The 24540-nt window shown below is 40.8% G+C and overlaps 1 protein-coding gene across 3 annotated transcripts in view; it reads right to left on the reverse strand.

Moving 5' to 3' along the window:
• Window positions 1–24540, reverse strand: part of TPK1 (thiamin pyrophosphokinase 1) — a 341274-nt gene that overhangs the window by 45248 nt on the left and 271486 nt on the right. For all 3 annotated transcript variants that reach the window (XM_051611450.1, XM_051611451.1, XM_051611452.1), the window contains one exon: window positions 23559–23670. In XM_051611450.1, the coding sequence (XP_051467410.1) occupies window positions 23559–23670 (112 nt within the window). The remainder of the gene's footprint in view (window positions 1–23558; window positions 23671–24540) is intronic.

Genomic DNA, 24540 nt, shown 5'->3' on the forward strand with positions numbered 1-24540 from the left:
AGCACACCAATCTCAGCAGTTTGTAATTTTGGTCATTTTCCAACCTAATTCAAAGGCAAGAACAAACACCCCCTAATCTAGGCAGTTCTGACATAGCTAGAGTATCTCCCCAGGGAAATATTGCCCTAACCCCTTAAGACTGACTATATGCATGCAAACACATACAGAGATTCAAAGAAGTGTTTATGTCTTTTCTATTTTAACTGTGGACAGTTTCAGTACTCAGATTATCCAGTGTTCTGGACCTTCCACCATCCTTACATCAGGAGCCCCCGTGACTGTTTGCATCTGTCATGGACAGTGCATGTTGTATATTAGGATGTTATGATGTTACATGCAGCCCAGGACAAGGCCAGCAGGTTGCAGCAGCAACACGCTGCTGCCCAGGCACTCACTGGGAAGGAACACAGCCTGGTCACCCACAGCCAGTGCTGAACAAAACTCGACACCATCTCAGCAACAATGTGCTCCAATGTGAAATTGTGCTGTGCAGAAAGCAGCACTTTTTCGTCAGTTTTCGATTTAGCACTGTTCAGTTTTGCTGAGTATTCCCTGTTGGCTCCTGAGTCTGCATTTCATCCAAGTTCCAGAAGCACAGGATGTGTTTAGTAATTATCTAAGTGTAATAACAAATTGCTAATTTTTTTCAAGGGCAGACAGAATAATGAATATGTATGTGTTCCAAAACTAAAGCATGCAAGGCAATACAATTCTACTAATAATTAGCTTTGCTTTGATACAAAATGTCATCCAATGGTATCAGGTGACCTCCATCAGTTAGACACAGGAGAGGATTCGATTTTTTGCTTTTGGTTGCTCAGTTCTCTATGGAGAAGGATCTGCTTTGCTCTGCCTCTGAGACTCTGGAGTTCCCATGTAATTAGTGATGTGTTTGTCATTCCCAGCCAGATTAGCGACAGTGGAGACTAAACTGTCATCTTCAGGCTACAGCAGAAAAGATATATTTGAATCAGCCTCTGCTAGCTTCAGCAAAGCTTGATCTGACAAGGCAGATCTAAAATACTAAGTACCATAATTAAATGCATTTTTCTTTCCAAGACAAAACACTGCATTTTCAAGCAATGGGATGATTTTTCTTCTGAAGTAATACAATCAGCAGCTTGGAAATTTTCAGCTAGTACCATACATTAGCTGAACTACTGATTAGGGGGCAGAAGCTTCTGCATCATCTCTTCCCATCAGTTTCTTTTCAATTTATCAAATGGGAAAAAAATCACTTCTTTCATGTCACTCAATACACATCACTCTTCCTACAGGGACAACTTGATTTCTGAAATCCATGACTTTTCACTATCCTGCTGTGCTACCATTGCTTGCCACAAGCAATGACCTGTCTGTAAGGCCCAAGAAATGAGACTCAGAACCATCCGTGTTTGTGATTTTCAAATCATGGCCTACTTCTCTTCCAATATATGATTATACCTAAGTGGTGGGGAGACAGAGTAATTTAGGTGACAAAAGCATATAGAACAAATACCGGTTGTGGGTGATACAATTCATGCAACACAAAGTAACACTGCAAAAAGGTAAAGCTACACCAGAAGCACCACTTTTGGACTAGAAACTGTACCTGCTCAAGGTCAATCACTGCTCTACTGGTCACCCGGAATGATTAGGTATTTACCCTCAGGAGCTTAGTTTTTGGGAACAAGCTTTCTGCCAGAGTTAGGATGTGCAAGCAAAATAAAGGTACGAGCTACTTCAAAGCAAAACCTAACATTAATTCTCTGAAGATAGATTCCTCTGATTGCCACATAATGTAGTGCCTCTGCAAATCTGAATCCAGTATCCCATATATATATACACACACACACACATCTATTTACATGTAAGTCCTTTCTACGCTTACACACACTACCTTCCACAGGAGACCTTTTTTTACCTTTTCCTTTCTCTTTTTCCCTTTTCTTGTAGGGAACTGGCTTCACAGGTTCCAGAGCAAGAGACAAAAAAATCCTCAGAACAACCCACCAAAAAAAAAAAAGAAAAAAAAAAAAGAAAAGAAAAGTGCAAAACCAACATCCATAACACTTCTGCATATGGGAAACATTCAGAACCCTTTGTTGGCAATTACTTCAATTACTTTTTATATTAACTCTGTAATGCTTTAGGCACAGCATCTGATTGAAAAATCACACTGAAGAGAGGCTTTCTTCTGCATGGTGATGACTAGATATATGGATGTGAAGGGTATCATCTACCTGATGTTCTTTGGAGGAAAGGTGCTAAAATTCCAGGATCTTTTAGAAATATGTTAAAAAATAACACATTCTGCTTCCTACAGCATCATTCAATTACCTTTCTCAATTTGAAGTTGAAATATTTGACAGATTTAGATGTGAATTCATGACAAGCTAGTTCAACATAAACAGGGTCTTGAAATTTTGGGTAGTACACAACAGGCCAGCTGCAAATTATGACATCAGATGAAACCCCCAAAGTAGCATCCCCTCCAGATAAAATATAACCCATCAATGACAGATTTTGTTACCACATCATACAAGTAAGTTTCACTCACCTTCCCTTCCCATCACCCTGTATATGTGTTATGTAGTAGCATAAAAGCCACAGAGTTAGAATGGCTGTAATAAGAATTCTGCAGCCTTATGCTCCTGCCAGATGCTACTATATCTGCAGCAAAATAAAGAGACATTACAGCCTTCAGAAAGCACCATCAAGTGGCTATTACACTGTAGTTTTACCTTTCAAGTCAGTGATGCAACATACCAGGAAGGTACCTATGGAACCGGCAGTTTCAGTCCTAAAGCTGTATTACATAAAAACTGAAAGCAACATGGGCTAGACAGAAGCCTTGTTTGCAGCTATAGCCTGACCAAAAGCATTCCTTCTGAGTCAGCAGAGATTATACACATCAGAGAAGATACAAACGATCTCAATTTGAATGGAGCTCAAAGCCAATTTAATTGTTTCTCAAAGAGGGCTTAAGGAAAGCAGTAAAGAGTTTCCTCCTATCAGGTGAGCTGCTATGAATGCACTTGTGGTCAGTAACCACCACTTAACAAGATCAACTTCCTAAGGCATGATATGGTTATTGATTTCAGTTATGGATACCTCTGCTTTTACAGCTCAAGAATTTATCTGCTCTTGCAACTGCATACCTTGTTAAACCATGTATATTTACTTCACAACCTCTGGAAGGGAAGCTCCAATCACACCAGTTTCCTCTTGAAATAAAAACCCCCAAACCAAACAAATCCAAACAATTTTCTCTGTTAAAAATTCTGAAACCTCAGAAGAGAGTACGAAGAGAAGTAAATTCCTTCTCTGCTTAAGACTCCAGGCTTTGGACCCATAAACCCACTTCCATTGATGCCTACAGATCTACAATGCCACCTTTAGAAACCCCAGCTAGAAAGAAGGTTTTCAAATAAAGGAGCAAATGTCCACCCCTGAAACCTCTGCAGCCAAAGCCCACTAAAAGGCTGAAGCAGACTCCCTAGCGCCAGCTGAGTTTGCCAATTTAGCGAGCAATCCAAGGCTGTATTTTACAGCAGTCCAATACTGCACTAGCAGAAAGAGCCTACAGGTGTTAAAAAAAATGTGGTAGGTAAGATGTTTTCAACAGAAATAAACACATATTATCACCATGGTACAGGTGGTGCATTGTCCCAGGGAATGCCTTCTGAAGAAGGGTATATAGTTCTAGTTCTCTGTCCAAGAAAGGACAATTTAAAGTGAAATGATGAGTCCCTAATCTGAGCAGGGACAAAACAGCATGGAATTGGAGGCCAAAAGGAAGAATAAAACTGCTCTCTTGGGAGGAAAAAGAGCTACAGACTCCAAGGGTCAAAAGAGAACAAAACAGCCACTGTTGTCATTCCAAGGATTTATCTTAGTAGGACACTGATATGTTGCCTTTGGCAACGAATTCCACAGCCCAGCTCTGCCTTGGACAATGGAGTCTCACTGGGCATTGCACAACATGCTTGCTTGAGGGAGCAAAGACTTGAATCAAATGAATCATATCCCTAAAATTCCCTCTAGTAATCCCCAACCCAAGATAGTTTCAGTTCTTGGGCAATGCGTTCTTAAAGGTTGCCTGAGGGTACTCAGGTGCTCTCACACTGACAAGGGCTCTTAAACTGGAGACCAAACATTACACTGAAGTTTTTAGGAAACTGAATGGAACTCCATTTTCACAGTTACACAACCTTTTTACATTCAGGGACACACATAAAATGATCAACAGACTGCATATTCTAAGAGAAAGGCAGTATTTCTAAATATAACTGTACTAGATACATTTTGAAAATAGTAACTATGTATTATAATAAAACTGATTACAGCTTAAAAAATACTAAATATCAAACAATTAATTCCTTTGTCCTAATTTACTTCTATCAGCACAAAAACCAATCCCAAACCCCAGGATACTAGGGCTCCAACTTTTTAATTAGCTTCACTTAGAATCTCAGACCAAACAAATGCTCTGTGACTCAGTTTCCTCCACAAAGAGGTTGGAAATGAAGCAGTTTCTCACAAAAAGAATGTTGTCCAGATAAGGTAATGCACTTCCTTTTGGTAAAGCACCTATACAGCCTGCTGATGGCAGGTGCTATGTAAACACAATGTATTATTTATTTACATTTCTCCACTTTCTCATCTGCAAAGGAGGGTACCTGTCATTCTTCTTTTATTAGTAAGTGCAGCTGGAAGCTAAAAACACTGGTGACTCTGACTGATTTGGTAGTGTTTATGCAAGTAAGCAGCAAGAAACACCAAATCAGAGGATAAACAAATCTTAAGCTAAATATGCAGATGAAAACCTAACACATACTAAAAATTGTATGCTCTTGAAATTAGTATTCTGTTGGTAAAGATCCCTATTTTATTTTCCAGTTTAATTTTCAAATAATTTCAGTACTAATTTCATAACTGCAGGCTGCATGGGAAAAAAATACTGAAATGGTTATATTTGCCAAATTTAGAAACCATCTGTTTTGAAGTTCTGTTTGGCTAAGCAAATTACAGGACTCACAGACCAGCTAAGTAGTTAAGCACACAGAGAATACCGTTTCTGCAGTGCAGCAGGAAAGTGCCTTTAGCTGAGCTGCTTTGCATGGCACCTCCAATTTATCCCTTATCATTTCTCTCTGGCAGCTGCCTTGCTGGTTCGAGGGTAACAATCACATCAGGGTGCTCCACAAAGGTTAATGAAGACAATAGCCTGGCAGCATTTGATGTGTAAGCAATCAGGACTACCATTTCCCTTGCATCTAAAAGGTCAACAAAACAGAACCTAATTCACTTCTTTTATACAAGCCTAAGGGCAGGTACATGACAGAAAAGCCAGCAAGTTCATTGTCAGTTCTACAATGCCACAGGAAAAATAACAGAGGGATACCAGCACTGCAGGTGAAGGGATGCAAAGGAACAGAGCAGGGAGCAGAGTCTGCCAATAATCTGGGACTTTTCTTCTATTATATCCTGCTTATTTTTACCTGAACAGAACAATATATGTAGACTGAAGACTTAGCCTGCAATTCAATTATGACAGGTTACTTTCTTTGCATTGTATGATACACAAAGAGCTGATAATAAACTTGAGCTGCTGCAATAAAAATGCCATTATATTAATCTAACTATCAAATGTTGTTACTGTGATTATTGAGTAGCAAATGGCAGGTGACAAATCAAACAGTATTACTGCATCATTCAGATTATATGATCCTCTTAACCCACTCTGCTTTTCTAGGGACATCCTTGTTTGTCGCCTTGTTTCTATCAACTTCCAGTTACCCAAATACACTTGTTCTGTCCCAAATGGCTCTTACAGTGGGGGGTTGTACGACACTCACTCCCGCAGCTGTCAAATAACACATTTTAAACATATAGTTGACCTTAACAATCTACAGGGCAGAAGAAATTCACAAAGGTTGTCTATAACTTGAGGAGGCAGGACATGGTAAAGTTGAGAAGAAAGGCAGGAACCATGAGAAACAAGAGAGGAATGAAGAGAAATGACATCTCCTCTGATTTTAAGCAGTGGATCAGTGACTCTTCCCTACCCAAAACCATTATTCAACAATGCTCAGTTTCTGCATATGCACTAAGCTCTCTCCTATTAACCCACTTTCCACGTGCACTTGTATTCGGGTCCTGAATGTCAGCTAGAAGAAGGTTGAGTGCTCAGCACGATGACACCAATGGTGAAGTTCACCAGCTACACAGATAAAAGCTCTGTGGTTATCCCAGGCCACAATATTTGCCCTATATACTCTCTATAATATTACAGTTTGAATTAATATTCAATACACCATTGTTTTGCCTACAGGCTCCATCCTTGCTGAGGAAGAAAGTGTTTACAACAGTATATAATGATACACATATAAAGCCATAATCAATCATTCATCAGTTACAATTACCATTTGCATCCATTTATCTAATCACAGTCTGCAGTAACTGCAGCACTTAAGCCGTTCAAAACCACTTTGAAGATGGAAATGTTGAGGATAACTACTACATAATTACCTTCACATTTTGTAGCACTCTGCTAACTCATATTTCTGTCCCTTTTCAGGTTTAATGTATATTAAACAAAAAAGAATTATTATTTACAAACACCCCCACTCACCTACACGCTCACTTATACTGACTGTGACAGTGAGGTGAGAAATGGCAGAGTAGACTCATAAACTCCATTTAACATGCAACCTCACTTGTCTCAGACACTTAGCCTCCTAGTCTATCTCTGCTGTTACTTTAAATACATTGAATTTCACATTTAACAAAAAAAAAAGAAGAAACCTAACAAACAAACCAAGGACCCCTCTCTTATTTCCCTCCTCCTTCCCATCTGCAAGATCAACTGCCAGGCAATTCTTTTGTACCTGCCCTGGATGTCAGAAATAATTTTCAGCCCTCCCTTTCCTGTTTCCCTTTTTCAACCCCACTAATTTGAAGATGCCAAACAGTTGGTCCTGAGCTAGTAGCAGCTTAAAGGTTAGGTAACTTCCAGTGTTCAGAAGCCAGACAAAAGAGGACAGACTGCAGTTGGCTCTGCAGTGACTACAATAACTTCATTTGCTATAATACATCAGTAATGGATTCCTGAGAGCAGAAGGAGTGATATTTGTGTGTTCTTTCACCTTGTCCATCTTAAAAAATACTATAATATAGTATAATATAGTATAATATAGTTCTCAGCACCAAAATTAACGTTTCTATGAAGAGCGCTCCAAAGATCTGGGGGATTAAATCCAACTCTCCCTGCAAGGCCAATACAGTCACTCCAACCAGTGAACCACACAACTGCCATTTAACAGTTTTCGCTACAGCGTGTGCTTAGCTAACAATGTGAGAAGACACCCTCCCCTTCTCCCCCAGAGTTCCTGGGGGAACCCTAACCTTCCCTCCTTTTTCCACCAGCCAGACCACTGCCAGAGGTTTATTAAAAAACAAAACCAAAACAAAAACCAAAACACACCAAAATCCCAATAATCTCTAAGAGAATTTTCTAAGAGAAAGTTAATAATGTGTGTTTTTGATGAAGCCTGGCCTACAGACGCTGCAGATTTCAGCAGAAGTGGATGAGCACACAAATCACCTCCCAGTTTGGGAGCAGCTGAGAGCAGGAACTGCAGCACAGCATTTTGGCAAGTACTCAGTCAGACCCCAGGGCTCTTGAACTCTCATCCTCACCCTCCAATTCTGCAGACATCTGCTAAAAACTTGTAATACACTCTCTTGCTATGAATGTCAACTGTGCTGCAACAAAAAAAGAAACAAACCAACAAAACCCCCCTATATACTGTATGAAATGGAGGCTGCACAACCTACTCTGTAGATGGCACTGTATGTTAAACAATGATTTTCTTCTCCTTTCCCAGTACAATTTCTGAGAACAATAACCCAGATGCAGCCTCTAGCACATAGAGAATATGCATTTATTTAAAATCAGGAATCATTCCGAGGTATTCACTTTCAACTGTAACTCCAAAATTCATCTCCCAATTGCAATTAATTATGTTTATTCCTACAGTACGTGACTACCAGGCAGGACAGGTTGCACTGTACAGACCCAGTGTAGTTAGTAGAGAGCTGCTGCCCTGTCACCGTTTGACTCAGAATCGACAGCAATGCTCTCAATCCCCTCCCCCTCCCAACCAGGTAGGGAAGGAGAGAGAAAAAAAGAGACTTTGCTGAATTGAAAACTAAACTACACAGCTTTAATTAAACACTACCGATGAAAAAAAAAATATATATACAATTACATATAAATGTGTTCAGGTATGTGCAAAAGCCTCTCGCCTCCTTCCACCCCCAGCAACTCCCACAACATCTCCTCAGCTGTTAACAGTCCCAAAAAATCCCAGAGCTGCTCCCAGAGAGAGACAGAGAGTGATGAGGGCCAGGAGAGCTCGAGCCTGGGGGCTGATGGTGATGGATGGACAGAGTCCTCCCTAGACACCAGCCATGGATGGAAGAGAAGGGAAGAAGCAGCAGGAAGGAAGTTGTCTTCTGTGATCTCTGACCTTCCTCTGAGTTTATGTAGATATATGGAATGGAGTATCTCTGGCCAATTTTGCTGTCTGTCTAATTCAGCCTCCTACAGGGGGGTCACAGATCTCTGAGCCAGCAGAGTAAAGGTGTGACCTTGAAGACCCAGCAGTTAGAAAAACATTCCACCGTTTGTTATCATTCCTAGCTGGAATACTCTGCTACTAGTTAAAAGAAAGCTTACTGAAGGAAAAAAAAAAAAAAACAAAAAACAGTAAAAGGAAAATTGGCTTCATCCTGGCTCAAACCAGGACATGCCCCAAAGAGTTAACAAGATAAACAGCAGGAGAAGAGAGACTGTATACTGATGTGAGCTAATGATGTGTTCCAGCCCCACTGCTGGATCTCCAGGCTGGTATGCTACTCACTGAGACAGCAAGTGGTACTGTGCCATGAAGATGATTAAGTTTTTTGGGTTTCTTAGTCTTTTTAAAGACTGTCTTCATAATTAGTAACTTCTGAAGGATTTGTTGAAAATGGCATGAGAGGAGGTAGACCACAAAATCAGTAGAGAAACATAGGGGCAAACCTGAGCCTGACCAACATTCAAGGAATCATTACCCCAGGAAGTTAGAGAATGGCATAAACTGCAAAAAGTGAATTTCACAACAGTGACTAAAATTCTTCTGAGGTGATTTCAGCTTGGACACTAAAGTAACTGTGGAGGCATTAAAAGGAACATGGGCTAATCTAAAGATTCACTAGCAACAATGTTTCCTTCAGGTATTTGGGATGTAAAATCAAAAACCAAAAGGAGAACTCCCAAAATGCAAGACAAGTCTAAATGGTCTGGGTCTGTTCCAGAACTATGATAATATAAACACGCAGGGTAACAAACAGCAGCAGCAAAGAGCGAGTGGCTCTCACAGAAACTCTGAAGAACTACCCAGCCTTCCCACTGGATGTTGCAAATGCACAACACAGATCTCTACATCAACTCACAACAGAAAGCTGTCTGTCAGACTAGTACCAGTGTCTGTTGCTTTGCACTTGCCAGAAAACAGTTTGCAGGCTCTGGCAATGCGACAAGGTAAAGACAGCAACATTTCATAATTTAAAATAAAACAGGAATGATATGTAATTATTCTAGTACAATTAAGATTTGTGTTGCTATTAATATTTAATACATTCCAGCACACCACATGATGTGGAACATTTTCCCTGTTCCCTAGTGAGTGCCCTGCACTGGCTGCATACACAGTTTTTATATGGGTTGAAAATCTTGCTTTATATGTGGCAGATAAAGCCACCAAAGTGTGACAAATTTTTAGCACTGTAAAAAAAATTATTCAAATTCACTGTGGTTGATTCACTCTATCCAGAACATTTTGACCTCTCAGTACTATGCAGATATGTACCACCTTCTAAGGCTTTTGGCTATTTTAATGGAAATTTTAGGATTGTTTTAAACACCCTTATAGGCATCCAAACCCCTTTTTTTCCAGAATCCGCATATGAAAAATTTACTAGATACATGGACTTGACAGCTGTATAGGTAGGAAACCACATCTGTTGAACTACAGGTAAAGAAGCCAGATGTGAGAAATATATGAAAGTCATTTGTCTTACTGTGTCTTCATACTTTGCCCAGACATTCAACAGTAAAATCAGAATAAATTAATGGAAATTACTACAGTCAACCAGCAATACATAAAAAATGTGCAGGGCTAGAAAAGGGAGCTTTATAGCATTGGCAAGTGAGAAGAGATATTTGAATAAGAATCAGCACTGACAGCTAACCCCGAAGACTGAGATTAAAATCACTACCATCTTATTTTACACACAGAAAAGCCATTTCAGGTATTTCTGAAGGTTGTATCTCCTATTGCAGAGTTTGACTTGTACTAAGTACTTCTGTACATGTTTAACTATACCCCCTGAATAATCCCTTTATATTCCAAGAAATCATAGAATCAGAGAATGGTTTGGGTTGGAAGAGACCTTAAAAATCATCTAGTTCCAATCCCCTTGCATGGTCAGGGACACCTCCCACTGAACCAGGTTGCTCGAAGCCCTGTCCAACCTGGTCTTGAACACTTCCAGGAAGGGCCATCCACAGCTTCCCTGAGCAACCTGTGGTGTCTCACCCCTAAAGAATTTCTTCCTAATGCCTAACCTAAATCTAACATCTTAAAACCACTACCCCTTTTCCTATCACTACACAACCTGGTAAAAACCCCCTCCCCAGCTTTTCTGTAGCCCCTTCAGTTACTGCAAAGCCACTATAAGGTCTCCTTGGAGCTTTCTCTTCTCCAGGCTGAACACCCACAATTCTTTTAGCCTGTCTTCACAGGGGAGGTGCTCCAGCCCTCACATCATCTTCATGGCCTTCCTCTGAACTCATTCCAAGAGCTCCATATCCTTCCTGTGTTGGGGGCTCCAGAACTGGACACAGTACTCCAGGTGGGGTCTCACAACTGCAGAATAGAGGGGGAGAATCACCTCACTTGACTTGCTTGCTACACTACCTTTTGATGCAGCCTAGGACACAGCTGACTTCCTTGGCTGCAAGCACATGTTGCTGGCTCATGTTGCTGGCTCATGTTGAGATTTTCATTGACCAACACCCCCAGGTCCTTCTTCTCAAGGCTGTTCTCAACCCATTCTCCATCCAATCTGTATTTGTGCTTGGGATTGCCCCAACCCAGGTGCAGGACTTGCACTTCGTCTTTTCGAGCTTCATGCAGTTTGCACAAGCCCACTTCTCCAGCCTGTCAAGGTCCTTCTGGATCACATCCCTTCCCTCCAGTGTGTCAACCACACCACACAGCTTGGTGTCATCAGCAAACGTGCTGAGGGTGCACTTAATTCTACTGTCCATGTCACTGACAAAGATGTTAAACAGCACAGGTCCCAGTACCAAACCCTGAGGAACGCCACTCATCACTGGTCTCCATCTGGACATTGAGCCATTGACTGCTACTCTCTGACTACAACCATCCAGGCAATTCCTTTTCCACTGAGTAGTCCATCCATCAAATCCATATCCTTCCAGTTTTGAGACCAGGATGTAATGCGGGACAGTGTTGAATGGTTTGCACAACTCCAGGTAGATGACTTCAGTTGCTCTTCCCTTGTCTACCGACGCTGTGACCCTATGATAAAAGGTCACCAAATTTGTCAGGCATGATTTGCCCTTGGTGAAACCATGTTGGTTGCCACCAACCACATCCACGTTTTCCATGTGCCTTAGCAGAGCCTTCAGGAGGATCTGCTCCATGAACTTGCCGAGCACAGAGGTGAGACTGACTGGCCTGTAGTTAAGTGACTGTAGTTAGGAACCAGTCACGGGTATGAAAATACATGGATGCCTAAATCTTCTGATGAATCAGGGGCTTAAGTTACTCTTGCTCAGTGAAGGAAGGAACAAAGGCACCTCCAGATTAACATACTAATATAAATGTGCAATTCTGCCATTAATTCCACAAACAGTATAAAGCTCTAATGTTTTCATAAAACATTTATTCTTCAACATACATTGGATATACGTGCCACAGGATGGCACAGTATGTCCACAAGGGTTTTACAATGGTTACTTGGGGCTACATTTCAATGAAATACTTTATTTGTGTGTACTAAAGCTATTCATAAACTGGGCAGGTCAACTGAAGCTCATCTCATTAAAACCTCCTAAGTCATATAGCAAATGGTTTCCATGCCAGACATACTTGACCCAGCTTCCATGTGTTTTAGATAACATTTTTAAAACTAAAGCTGTTCTATCTATTAAAGAACAAAGGAATGAAATAGATAAGAATAAGGCAAGGAATAATTAATTTTTCTTTGAGTGCAAGAGACAATCGGCTAAATTTATTGGGATGAAAACTAAAATTTGAGATGTGAAACGAATGGAAAACTGACCATGTTTCAGCTGCCTAGACCCAAAAGACTATCTATAATACCAAATCACAGAATTATTATTAAAAGATGACTCGTAATAGAGCATCTGTTAAAACCCAGAATGTTAATGATTAAGCTACCACCATCCAATTTCAAAATACAAGAAGGAAATACTCTGAAGAATACTGACTCATTCATGCCACAGCTCTTAATTCTACACTGAGCTTTTAAATGCATAATCCAGATTCATGATATCAAAGTTCTCTATAATTGTGCTTTGCCTTTTTTTTTTTTAATTTCTTTTTACTGTATCGATGCTTCATAAAATGGAAACCCCCCCTGACATTTCTCCTTATCAATTACTTATTTTCCCAGTTTGTTTTTATAAGCAGAACAAACCCTATCTTTCTCTCCAGCTCCTCTGCTTTAAATCAAGAAGCAAATTCCTGATGAGTGTTCACGCAGCTGATTAGAAAATTGTCTTATAAACAGCATCATTAAGTGGCATGCCAATCAGTGGTGATACAATGGTATTGCTGGTGCCTGTGTAAATTATAGAGTTATGCCCTACGCTTGGGAACCCTAAGTGTACAATTCTGAGATTTCTTATTGGCAATTAGATTATAAATGCTGTGTTCTAAGGCTTAATAGCATGAGAATATATTTATCACATACTGTATTCAGAAAGCAAAGAAAAATTCAAATTGCAGCAGACTTTCTGAAGAAGCTGTTATGAAGGACTTCCTAACACTGAAATGATACGAAAGCTTCTAAAAGTAGAACCTTTTCTCAGGTTTTTCAGGAGGGATGCTATAGAAAATCTATGTAGATTGTAAGGTTGCACAACCATTTATTGGAATTTAGTATTTGTTATATGACATGTATCACCACCCACTTATAATACACTACAAATATTTGGACTTGTTTGAAAGGTTTCACTGCTTTTCATTAATATTTTCTTATTAAATATGAGGAAAAGCTTCAAAATATAGGTAACACAGGAAACTCAGGTATCACATACCAAACTAGACTTGTATTGATACAAGGTGACATGCTACCTACCTGTTACTAGGACATGGACCCACATTCACTCGGATGTACTACACATGGAAGATGACTTAAGAAATGCTAACACTGCAAATTCATGGACTTGGGAGCAATGGGATACGAGAATTAAAGTTTGCCTGTGAAATTTTAGTTCAGGTTCTTTAGCTTTCATCCTTTAATTACCCAGTCACATTAACTAAGCCGGCCAGACTCATTTCAGCAAACAGTAATCTCATAACTGACACACTTTGAGTCCTGATTCATCATAGTGCTTTATGCCTTATTAACTGCACAGGCTTAAAAGGCACTGAATGTGTGCATATTAAATTCCTCACAGGCTTCTGTATATTGCTTGTTACAAGAGAAACTATTATGTCATTGCACCTGTTAAAGTGTTCCAGAGCAAAGGCACAGACAAATTAAGGTCAAAAGTGGGTGCCCTAAAGATGATACCACAGTATCATTTTGGAGTATGCTGTGCTTTACAGGACCAAGGCAGAGCTCTCAGGAATGTCAGGGTATGGAGAGCATAGCTCAAGAGCTAAGAGAAATGAGCAACTAATTTGCAAGTAGCTAAACTACTTGCATAGTGTAAAAACTCCACACAAACAACTGCCAGAACCGTAAGAAAATCAGCAGTACTTCATCTCACTCCTTCCAAGTGTCTCAGTTGCTGCAGTGGGAGAGGCGGATGATGTACATATCTGCACCTTCAACTACGCCTCCAGATTCATTCCTAGGGAATATACCTGGGACACTGAATAATGCTGGTATCCTGAATCTATATGCCTGATTACATCCAAAACCACTCTGTTTCTGGTTTTCCCTAATTTCAGATTCTAAAATTGGTAGCCATGAGAGTGCAAAAAGTTTTCCTTCTTGTTTTCAAATCAAGTGTCTAATGCCATCTTTTGCTGTTGGATCAACACCAGGCAGACCCTGCAGACAGCATCACTTGAGGTGATCAGCTTACTGACAATAGAAGTAGGTCATTACGCTTGGACAGCAGAGGAAAATGAGGGAGATGGCTACCAGCAGAGAACTAACAAGACTGAGAAATTTTTGTCCCAGTTCAGTGCTTCAAAAGGGAAGATATCAACTGTCTACTTAAAATATCTCTGTTCTCATTTTCTCAATCTCTGTATTTGTATCTTCCTACATTTTGATGTTATCTGCCCTTTCTTATCTCCAAAACGTTTCTAATCCCAAATGTGATCTCATATCCCAGTTGAGCCACTCTATCTCCTTTTTTTCTTCCCTTTCCTGCTGTTGCCCCGACTCCATCATATGTATTTACTGCCCATAAGAAGCCACAGATTCTTCTATGGCAAGACATGTATTAATCTACTAGAAATTTTCTACTTTTCAACTCACCTAAAAATGACATATTTGCTTAGTGGTCTCTAATTGGTATGCAGCTTTAAAATGAATAGTTCCAGAGCATACTCACTACAGTTAGCTGTTAACAGCTTAGTAATTACTCATCAGGATGCCATAATCAACTTACAGCCAAAACATGACTTTTTCAAGCATATAACATGAGTCAGTGATAATATCTGCCAGACTTTTGTCCTCTCCAGAACTCCATCAACAGTAAGGAAAAATACACCTCGTCCTTTCCACAAACATCAAGAGGCAAAACCTGGGAGACAGCAGGGTCCCCTCAGATACCACCTGCAAAGTGTTTAAAAAAGGAGCAGCAAATGAAGAATTGAGACTCTGTAGAGGGAGCAGACAGAAACATTTGCCATTAAGGTACAGGAATAGATTACTGTAGAGGAAAAAATTTCCCTCAGAGCCATGTTTTTGGGGAGATCAATCACATGCACTAGTGTGTACTCAAAACCAAACAGAACTAAAAGGCCCATAAACAAATTGGAAAGGAGGAGTCCATTCTTAACAGTAACACCTACCTGCCTGAACAACCCCTCAAACAGCACACATGTTCATTAACTGAGTAACCACAGACTAACACGTCATTTTTTAACTCTGGGAGGCTCTTGCCAGACGTGATTGATTTGTCCTCCTACTGGTCCTTGCCCTTCTGTGGTTCTGCAGAGACTGGCAATAACTCACAACATGCCTCAGAGAGTTTTCTTGGTTTTGGAAATCTCTTTGCAGTGCGACATTTACATTTATTATGTCTGATTCTGGGCATTTAAATATGAAAACAATTAAAGTATATTTGCAAGGGATATGACAAACGAGCATTTGTACTCTAGCCAATTTTTCACTGACTTTCATTCAAGTACACCATTATGTTTCAGCTTTGCCTCTGCCATTGCCTAAATGAGATGATTTCCCAGTATCCATATGGGCAGGTTGACTAATGCGAATGCTTTTAGGGTTAAATGTCTTTAGTACAAACTCAAAGATCTCTTTCTTGGACAAATTCTGCCCCTGCAATCACCAGTGAAAACTCAGAGCCACTGCTGAAATCCACTGAGTTACTCTGGACCCTCACCAATCTGGCTCTTTGTATATCTTCCTCTTCCCCAGAAAGGTATTTTGTCTGTACAACTCATATCCTTTGTATTTTCATGCAGCTTCAGTATTCTCACCAGTCCACTGCCCCCAGAGAGATGAGGATTATCTGCACCAAAGCTGGGCTGAAGCAGAGCACCTGTCTTCTCATACCTGCAGGTTACATTTCCATAAGCAGAAGGAGGGAGTGAAGTTACGAAAGGGATGCAAGAGAAAGAACAGCACTTTGCTCTCTTGACAACCTGCTCACTTCTCAATTGATAATGAAATTCTTGTATAAATATATATATTATTAATAATGAAGTTTCCATAGCTGCAATGCACCACGGCAATGTAGCTAGACATAAGTAAGTGTCTTGAGGTTACCTCAGGATGTTATTACTTAGGTTGTGGAGAGCTGTCCACTCTGCACAGCTGTGTTGGAGAAGCCTCTCTGAGATTTTTTAATTCTACCCCTTCCTGGCAATTACTGCCTTTTAGTGCTCTCCGGAAAGATCATATATACACACCCTAGGTCCCAACAGAGATGGCCATCCAACTGGGCAAATCTTACCACTGGAAATGGTTTGAGCTAGTTCAGAGCTAAGGTACTCATGAATCTTTCACTAAGTGGAGTCCTACAGCAGGAGTGTTCCAGCAGTAGTGTGACCTGGAAGACCGTATCTGTCACCTTAAAACAGCCTCTCCAAAATGAATGTCAGCTTCCTAATTCCAAATATTTACTGAAATATGTAGAAGTGGACTGAACACGTGACCTCAGATCCCCATTTGAAGCTCCTTCACAAGGTCTGACTGCATTTTCAAGCTGCTGTTTAGGAAATAATGCAAACACAGCTTTATGGGCCCAGAACAACTGAGCTCTGTGTTCATCAGTCCTAAGGGTCTTTTTGGTTGAAATGCTAAGCAATGCCCTCATTGTTCCTTTTGCTGACTTGCAGGAAAGCAGTGGGATGCCAGGCTGCCACCATCAGAACATCTCCTTTATTGGAAAAGTATTTCAGGAGGCCTTGCCTTGTAATAAGTGATGTGACCCTGGAGGGCAGACAGCAGCATTTTCTGCAGGCAAACAGCTTGCAAAGGGGGAAAACCACCCAAAGCTTTGGGACTAGCAGCACCATTTCTACCACCCCACCCTACCCAGGGTCTTAGAGCTGTAATGAATACAGGATAAAAATGTATCACTGAAGCTCTGAAGATAGATCCCAGTTGATTAACTTGGGACTCTTCTACCAGTGAAGAACATGAGAAGGGAGGGAAGAAGCAAGCAAAGAAGTGGGGAATCCAGAGGTGAAATTGTTTACTCTGAATACAGAGCTACTCCTGGGAGCACTGCTTTGTCTGCCTGTCAGAAAGAACTGGGGCAGCAAAATATGGCACATAAACTATTTCAGTTATGAAACAGGTTACAGAGTGCTTATACAAACAACTTAACAACCACACAGATAGCTGTCAATCATAACTTACAGCCTGTCCCAGAACAGTCCATCACCCTCTGACTTTTTTTTAAAGGACTGACTAATTTTCTTTCATCTTTTAGACTCAAAACGCTCCTAAAACATAAAGCCCCACGGCTTTTGTAATCTTTTTGTACCATTCACAAGGCAAGATCAACAAAAGTCCAATGAAGTCAAACTGTAAAAAAAAAAATGGTGCAAACATTTCAATTTTACTAACAATGTAAAAGGCATCAAAAAGATTTTGGGTCCTTGTTTGTTGAAGTTAGCAGTAAGTGGATACTCTGTTGCTACAAATAGAGAAAGGTTTTGCTCCTGTTGTCACTGCTATTGCCTTCTAAAGGAAAATGACAGCAATTTAACTTTCTGCCTAAAGAAGCAAATTTGCATGAAAATTATCTGGAAAGCACAATCACCTACACACAGAGCTTATACTATCTACATTTTCAGTACAGGTATGACATAAAGCACAACAAAGGCCATAGGGATGAAGAGGAAATTAGTTGGCAAGGTTATTTTGTACAGGAATTTTCTAGAAAAGGAGTAATTTCATAGAAAAGCCTACCATTACCCTCCAACCTCTTTTCTGATGAACAGCATAGCTGATTTCTACCTTTGTTCTTATTCACCTTCCATGAAAGCACCACTGAGGACCTAATGAAGAATGTTGGGTAATTCAGGCATTATTGGATTTTTCGTTATTTACTTATTAGACATGAGAGCTGTTATCAGAAAGCAGCCAGGTGAGTAAAATCAGATAAAGCATTATCCGATTCTTGTGCTGTAAATCAGATTTTAATAGAGAAAAGATCTGTATCCCTTAGGGAATGGAAAGAATATGTTTATAATGTGTTCTGAATGTGTGCTGCACAACAACAAATGTGGCCAAAATATATTTTATCTAACCAGTTTTCCTCTTTCTTCTCCAAGTTCTTTCACCCTTAAGAATACATGAGCTCTGCTTGTTCCAAGTGATAGCAAATACCTAAGATAAATATGCATAAAAGCATGCATACACATTGCATCCTCATACAGACACAGAAAAAATACCGAATTCTGCAATGTTAAAAATATAACTAAGACATCGTTGTTTCTCTGCTGGCAGAATAATTTACAGATTTCAGGTTTCTCTAATTCAGCCGTTGAAATGAGACCTTTGGTAGCCTAGTCAGAACCCCAATCCAGCTTCTATCTGAGGTATTTATCCTTGTCTTTTTCTATTCAGAAGCTATGAAGTCTCATGACAGCACCTGTAGGCTAGACACAGATAACATTTGACTATTCCTTGAAGGTTTTACAAATTTTAATCAGCAGAGTAATCTAGATGTGCTCAGACAGAAATCAGTGTCAAATATTAAAAGCCCTGATGCAAAGCTAGCTCTTTCTTGTACTGCAATGTTATGCAAAATTTGAGTTGCTGGAAATTATTGTTTGCAAAAATGAGGGCTCCTTTCTCACCTAATGCATCATGTTTGACTGTTCAGACGGAACTGAAATTCTGGAATTAGTTTACTGCCTGGATACGTAAAACAAATATTTTAAGGACTCAAAAATTACTTTTTAAACCCAAACTTGTTAGGCCATATTCAATTAATTCCATCAAAAAACTGGAGAAAAAGGCCTCTCATGTAGTGTTTGCCTTAATAATTTCATTTCTTTTATGATTTACACATGAAAATGAATTTATAACCAAACCATTTTATTTAGGTTTATGAAGGTGTGTGCTCCGAGTGCCACTAATGAATGAACATGGAAACCCTGCCATGGCCAGCCATCAGCAGCAATGCTGACATCCATGCCACACTTCAGTATCCTCTGATTCCCTTCTCTTGACAGGTGAGCTTTTGGTCCTACATCTCAATTTACAAGAGGACTAACATTTTTATAAGTGATTGCAAAACTCTAGGAAGCACAGAAGTCATTAATACAATGAAAGCTAATATCAAACAGGTTATCTGAGTGTAAGGCTTATTTATTGGGAAAAAAAATCCAATCAAGGCACAACCACATAATGTATTTGAGATATTGGCTTCCCTTTGGGGGGCTGCAACTACACTTTAATTAGTTTTATCAGTATCTGAAGAATAACCTGATTTAAAATCTGTATTTGGATGAGTAAAGGTTAGCCCTAGTCACTTGGGCACAAGAGCAGTTTCAGGCTGTAATGACCTTGGTGTCTCAGATTGATAGATTAAACACCTTCAAGGAAGACCAGATCATCTTTGCTTTTATATATCTGTGATGATAATGCTGAGAAACAAATGAAGGAACTATGACCTGGGAGAACCATGAATACTGAGACTGAACGTGTAGTCCATAATAGGCTGCAGTGTACACATCACTAAGGGTCTGAGGTTTTCCCTTGGAAACAGACAGTAACAAGGACTGGGAGAAGCTGAGATGGTGGTGTCATGCTAACATGAACCAAGCAGGAAACTGTCACTTTGATACATTTTTGTTCCCCAGAAAAAAACAAAAGACCAAATTAAGAGTAATAAAAATCTCCACAGGTCCATGTCTATTTATGCTCCTAAGTAACTTGAAAACGTTTATTTCAGCACAACTAGAATGACAAATGTCCAAGAAACTATTTAAAACCCAATCCTGGATACAAACTTACTACAAACTACTAGGGGAACCTACTGATGAAACCTTCTTACTCCAGCTCCAGAAGGCATCACACTTAGAGGCTCTCACCCTGCTGGGGGATTCCCACCCCAATGTCTGCTGGAAAAGCAACACAGTGAGCTGTAGGCAATTCAAGAGACTCCTGGAGTGCCTTGATGACAACTTCTTAAGCCAGGAAATAAACAGCCCTACCTGATGGTCACCAATGCATATGAGTTCATGAGGGATATCAAGATTGGAGGCAGCCTGGGCTGCAGTGACCACGCACTGGTGGAGTTCACTGTCCTCGGGGATATAAGTCAGATGAGGAGTGTGGTTAGGACCCTGAATTTTAGGAAAGCAAACTTCCAGCTCTTCAAGGAGTTAGTCAGTAGGACCCCCTGAGAAATAGTCCTCAGGGAGAACGGAGCAGAACAGAGCTGGCAGATCTTCAAGGATGCTTTCCACAAGAGCACAAGAGATCTCAATCACCAGGTGAACAAAATTGGGCAAGAAAGGCAAGAGACCAGCATGGCTGAGTCAAGACCTGCTGGGCAAACTAAAAGGCAAGAAGGAACTGCACAGGCAGTTCAAGCAGGGACTGGTATCTTGGGAAGAGTACAGGGACACTGCCCAGTTGTGCAGGTATGGTGTCAGGAAGGACAAGGTGCAGCTAAAGCTGAACTTGGCAAGAGATGCAACGAATAACAAGAAGGGCCACAGGTAGGGGGTTGGAAATACATGATCTTTAAAGTCCCTTCCCACTCAAATCATTCTATGATTCTATGACTTGAGACAGCCAGCATGGCTTAACTAAGGGCAAGTCCTGCCTGACCAACCTAGTGTTTTTCTACAATGGAGTGACTACATCAGTGGACAAGGAAAGACCTAAGGATGTCATCTTCCTGGACTTCTGCAAAGCCTTTGACACAGTCCCCCACAACATCCTTCTCTCTAAGTTGGAGAGATATGGGCTTGATGGATGGACTGTTCAGCGGATAAGGAATTGGCTGGATGGTCACATCCAGAGGGTAGTGGTCAATGGCTCAATGTCCAGATGGAAAATGGTGACAAGTGGTGTCCCTCAGGGGTCTGTACTGGGACCAGTGGTGTTTAATAACCACACCAACAATATAAACAGTGGGATCAAGGGCACCCTCAGCAAGCTTGCGGATGACACCAAGCTCACTGTTACAGTTGATATGCCAGAGGGCAGGGATGCCATCCAGAAGGACCTGGACAAGTTAGAGGGGCTGCATGAAACTCATGAGGTTCAGCAAGACCAAGTGTAAGGTCCTGCAGCTGCAGCAATCCTTGTTACCAATACAGGCTGGGGGATGATGTGATAGAGAATAGCCCTGCAGAAAGAGACTTGGATGAAAGGTTGGACATGAGCATCAAAGTGCACTTGCAGCGAAGAGGGCCAATCACATCTTGGGCTGCACCAAAGTAAGTGTGGCCAGCAGGAAAAGGGAGGTGATTCTGCCCCTCAACTCTGCTCTTGTAAGACCCATCTGGTGTACTGTGTCTAGTTCTGGAGTCCTCAACACAGGGTGGACATGGACCTGTTGGAATGAGTCCAGAGAAGGGCTACAAAAATGATCAAAGGACTGGAGCACTTCTCCTACAAAGAAAGGCTGAGAGCTGGGATGGTTCAGCCTGGCGAGGAGAAGGCTCTGGGGGGACCTTCTAGCAGCCTTCCAGTACCTGAAGGGGGCCTACAGGAAAGCTGGGGAGGGTCTGTTTACAAGGGTGTGTAGCAATAGGATGAGGGACAATGGTCTTGAACTAGATCAGGGTAGATTCACACTGTATATCATGAAAAACATCTTTACTGTGAGGGTGGTGAAGCACTGGAACAAGATGCCCAGAGATGTAGTGGAGACCCCATCCTTGTACACATTCAAGCACTGAGCAACCTGATCTAGTTAAAAAGGTCCCTGTGCAGTGCAGGGGGGTCTGGACTAGATGACCTTTAAAGGTCCCTTCCAACCCCATACATTTATGATTCTGTGATTGCATGATTCTATTTGTTACCACTGCACCTCCCACAGTGTTCCTCTCCAGCTGGCACAACTGGAGGCGTAACTCCTTTCTCCTTAGCTTCAGCAGATCAAGCTATCATAATTTAGTAGTAACAAAGCCACATTGTTTGTGGGAGCAGACAGATCATCTTTAAAATTACCATCTTTCTAATTAGCACCTTCAAAATCTGATTAAATTTGTGTCATTAAATTAAAAAAAAATTCTGATGTATCTGAAAAATGTTTTCAAACTAACAAAAGCCACGATAAAGGACTGCAACCTCACAGCATCTTCCACATTTTGACCCACACAGTAGCCATTTGTAAAGTGCAATAGGTTTCAGAGAGCTTCTCATTAACATGAGGCTGGTTTGAGCTTCTTTCACGTCTCTCTGAAGGACAGAACATTTACAGAGAAATGAGTAGTCTCTCAGTCCAACAGGCTACAACACTCACTGCACAACAGGAGAGGAGCCCATGAAGTTACAGTACCTTACTTGTTAACCGTACCTTTCAGTACAAACGAAAGTATTTTATTCTTTTTCAAATTAAGAGAATATCCAGTGTAAAAGGATGAAAACTTCACTAGCCAGGCAGCTCTTCCCCTGGCAAGTCTCTCATGTCCTGAAATTAATGCCATTATTTATATATTTTATGATTACTGAGCTACGGATGCCTGCCACCTCCTTAACAGCACTTTCTCAAGCCCTCAGTGGAGCAAGACACACCCTGAACTACCACGCCTGCTGATGGCTGGAACACAGGGTCAGCCTTCGATTAAGTATTAGCCAATGAAGGCACCGCACTGAGAAATGTGAGAACCACATGCCCTTTCTATTTGGGATGGACCTGAAGTCTGGCCATGTAAATCAGACTGCAAGACCAGAGCATCTCAATTAGTGCTTTGTTTTCCTGAAGTTTTAATAAATCTTTATCTAAAATATCCTGTTATTTTCCTGAGTAAATACATCCCGAATGACTCAGTGTGGGAGGAAGGGGCAGAAGGATGAAGATTGTTTCAGTATTTTTTTAGTCAAGAAACCTCCTTTCTCTACAGATAAATGTCCCTGCTCTAGATCAAATGCACATTTTCCCCCTTTAAAGTAAGAAAAGAGATCTATTAATTTAGAGTTGATAAAGAGACAACATACAGGAGGGAGTTCAGGGGAAGTGAGGTAGCTTTAATAATCTGTATCACATTATTATTTGTCTGTTGTAACTTTATGTCTTATAACCAGGAGTTCAGGCACTTGCAGCTTCCCCTCCCTGGAGGGCAATGTATCAAGATAGTAATGTATCATTACCTCAACAAATGTTCTATTTAAACAGCACAATAACTCCCACAAGGAAAACACGTTTCTGCCTGCAATATCTCAGTCTTAAATATATCTCTTTTCTTGTTTTTAAAGAAAAAAATCCTTTCTAGAAAACAATGGCCTGGCAGGTATTCAGTACTATGCTCCACCTTCAAACACGTGAGGCCCTTCAGCAGTGGTAAGGCTGGTGGAAACGTGCAGTTAGGATCACATCACACAGATCATCCCGGAGGCGTCTGACTTACTGAGGTTCCATTTGAGGCCTGTGGTGGTCACGCTCTCACAGGTGTTCCCGATGGGGATGAGGCCACACCAGCTGCCTTCCAGCCCCGTGTCCACGTGCAGCTTGTGCTTGCCCTGCAAGACAGAAGGGCCTTTGGAGTCAGTGCTTGCCAGGGACCCAAATGGCATCTGCCAACACACCTTGCAAATAAAACAAAGTATTTAGATGGAGGCAAGTCCAGAATGTCCCCTAAAGGCGCTGGAATATTTGGCTGCGGGAATTCAGATTGTTGATGTTTACAGAGGGAGGTGAGATGTGCTTAGGTTCCAGACCTTAGGGCTTTCAGAAATTGGTTTCTGGGCTTTTCTAAGCAGAATCTGGCTTTTTTTTTAAAGAGGCACTTCAGTCAAAGCTAAGCTCTTTACTCCTGTGAAATGAAGGTGTCCTGACTCATTCATTAACTTTTTCCCTCATCTAAACAGCTGTGTTTCACTTCCTAAACAAAGCTAGTCAAAGCACCACTGAAACTCCCTAATTATTTTGACAACATCTGTAAAACGTAATGTAATTCTCCAGGCATGTACTCTTCCCAGAAGTAAGACTACATGCAGAAACTTAAGTGTTAAAGAAATGAACCTCAATATTTAGAGTAACATGCTTACACTAAGAACAACAAAATGGAATTTAAACACATTTTTATACATGTAAGATAAATTAATCTAGTAACTATCAAGTTCATGGGATGCAGGAAAAGCAGCAGCTATTAATAAGGACGGATTTGTGACCAAGCTCTTAATTAGTACTTATAGACCCTGTATGAACACGTTGCCAGGTATCAGCATATGAACAGTTGCAAGGAAGACTAGATAGTGGCAATCTTTTACAGAAAAAAAAAACCAAACCTGAATGTGAGAGTTCTGGCCCAACTTGTGTTCTAAGAAACTAAGAAATTGTCTGTGAAAACTAGCTAAAAAATCATCCTCTCTCTGATCTCTTCTACACAG

Source organism: Apus apus, chromosome 2 (assembly GCF_020740795.1).
Source record: "Apus apus isolate bApuApu2 chromosome 2, bApuApu2.pri.cur, whole genome shotgun sequence".
Lineage (NCBI taxonomy): Eukaryota > Metazoa > Chordata > Aves > Apodiformes > Apodidae > Apus > Apus apus.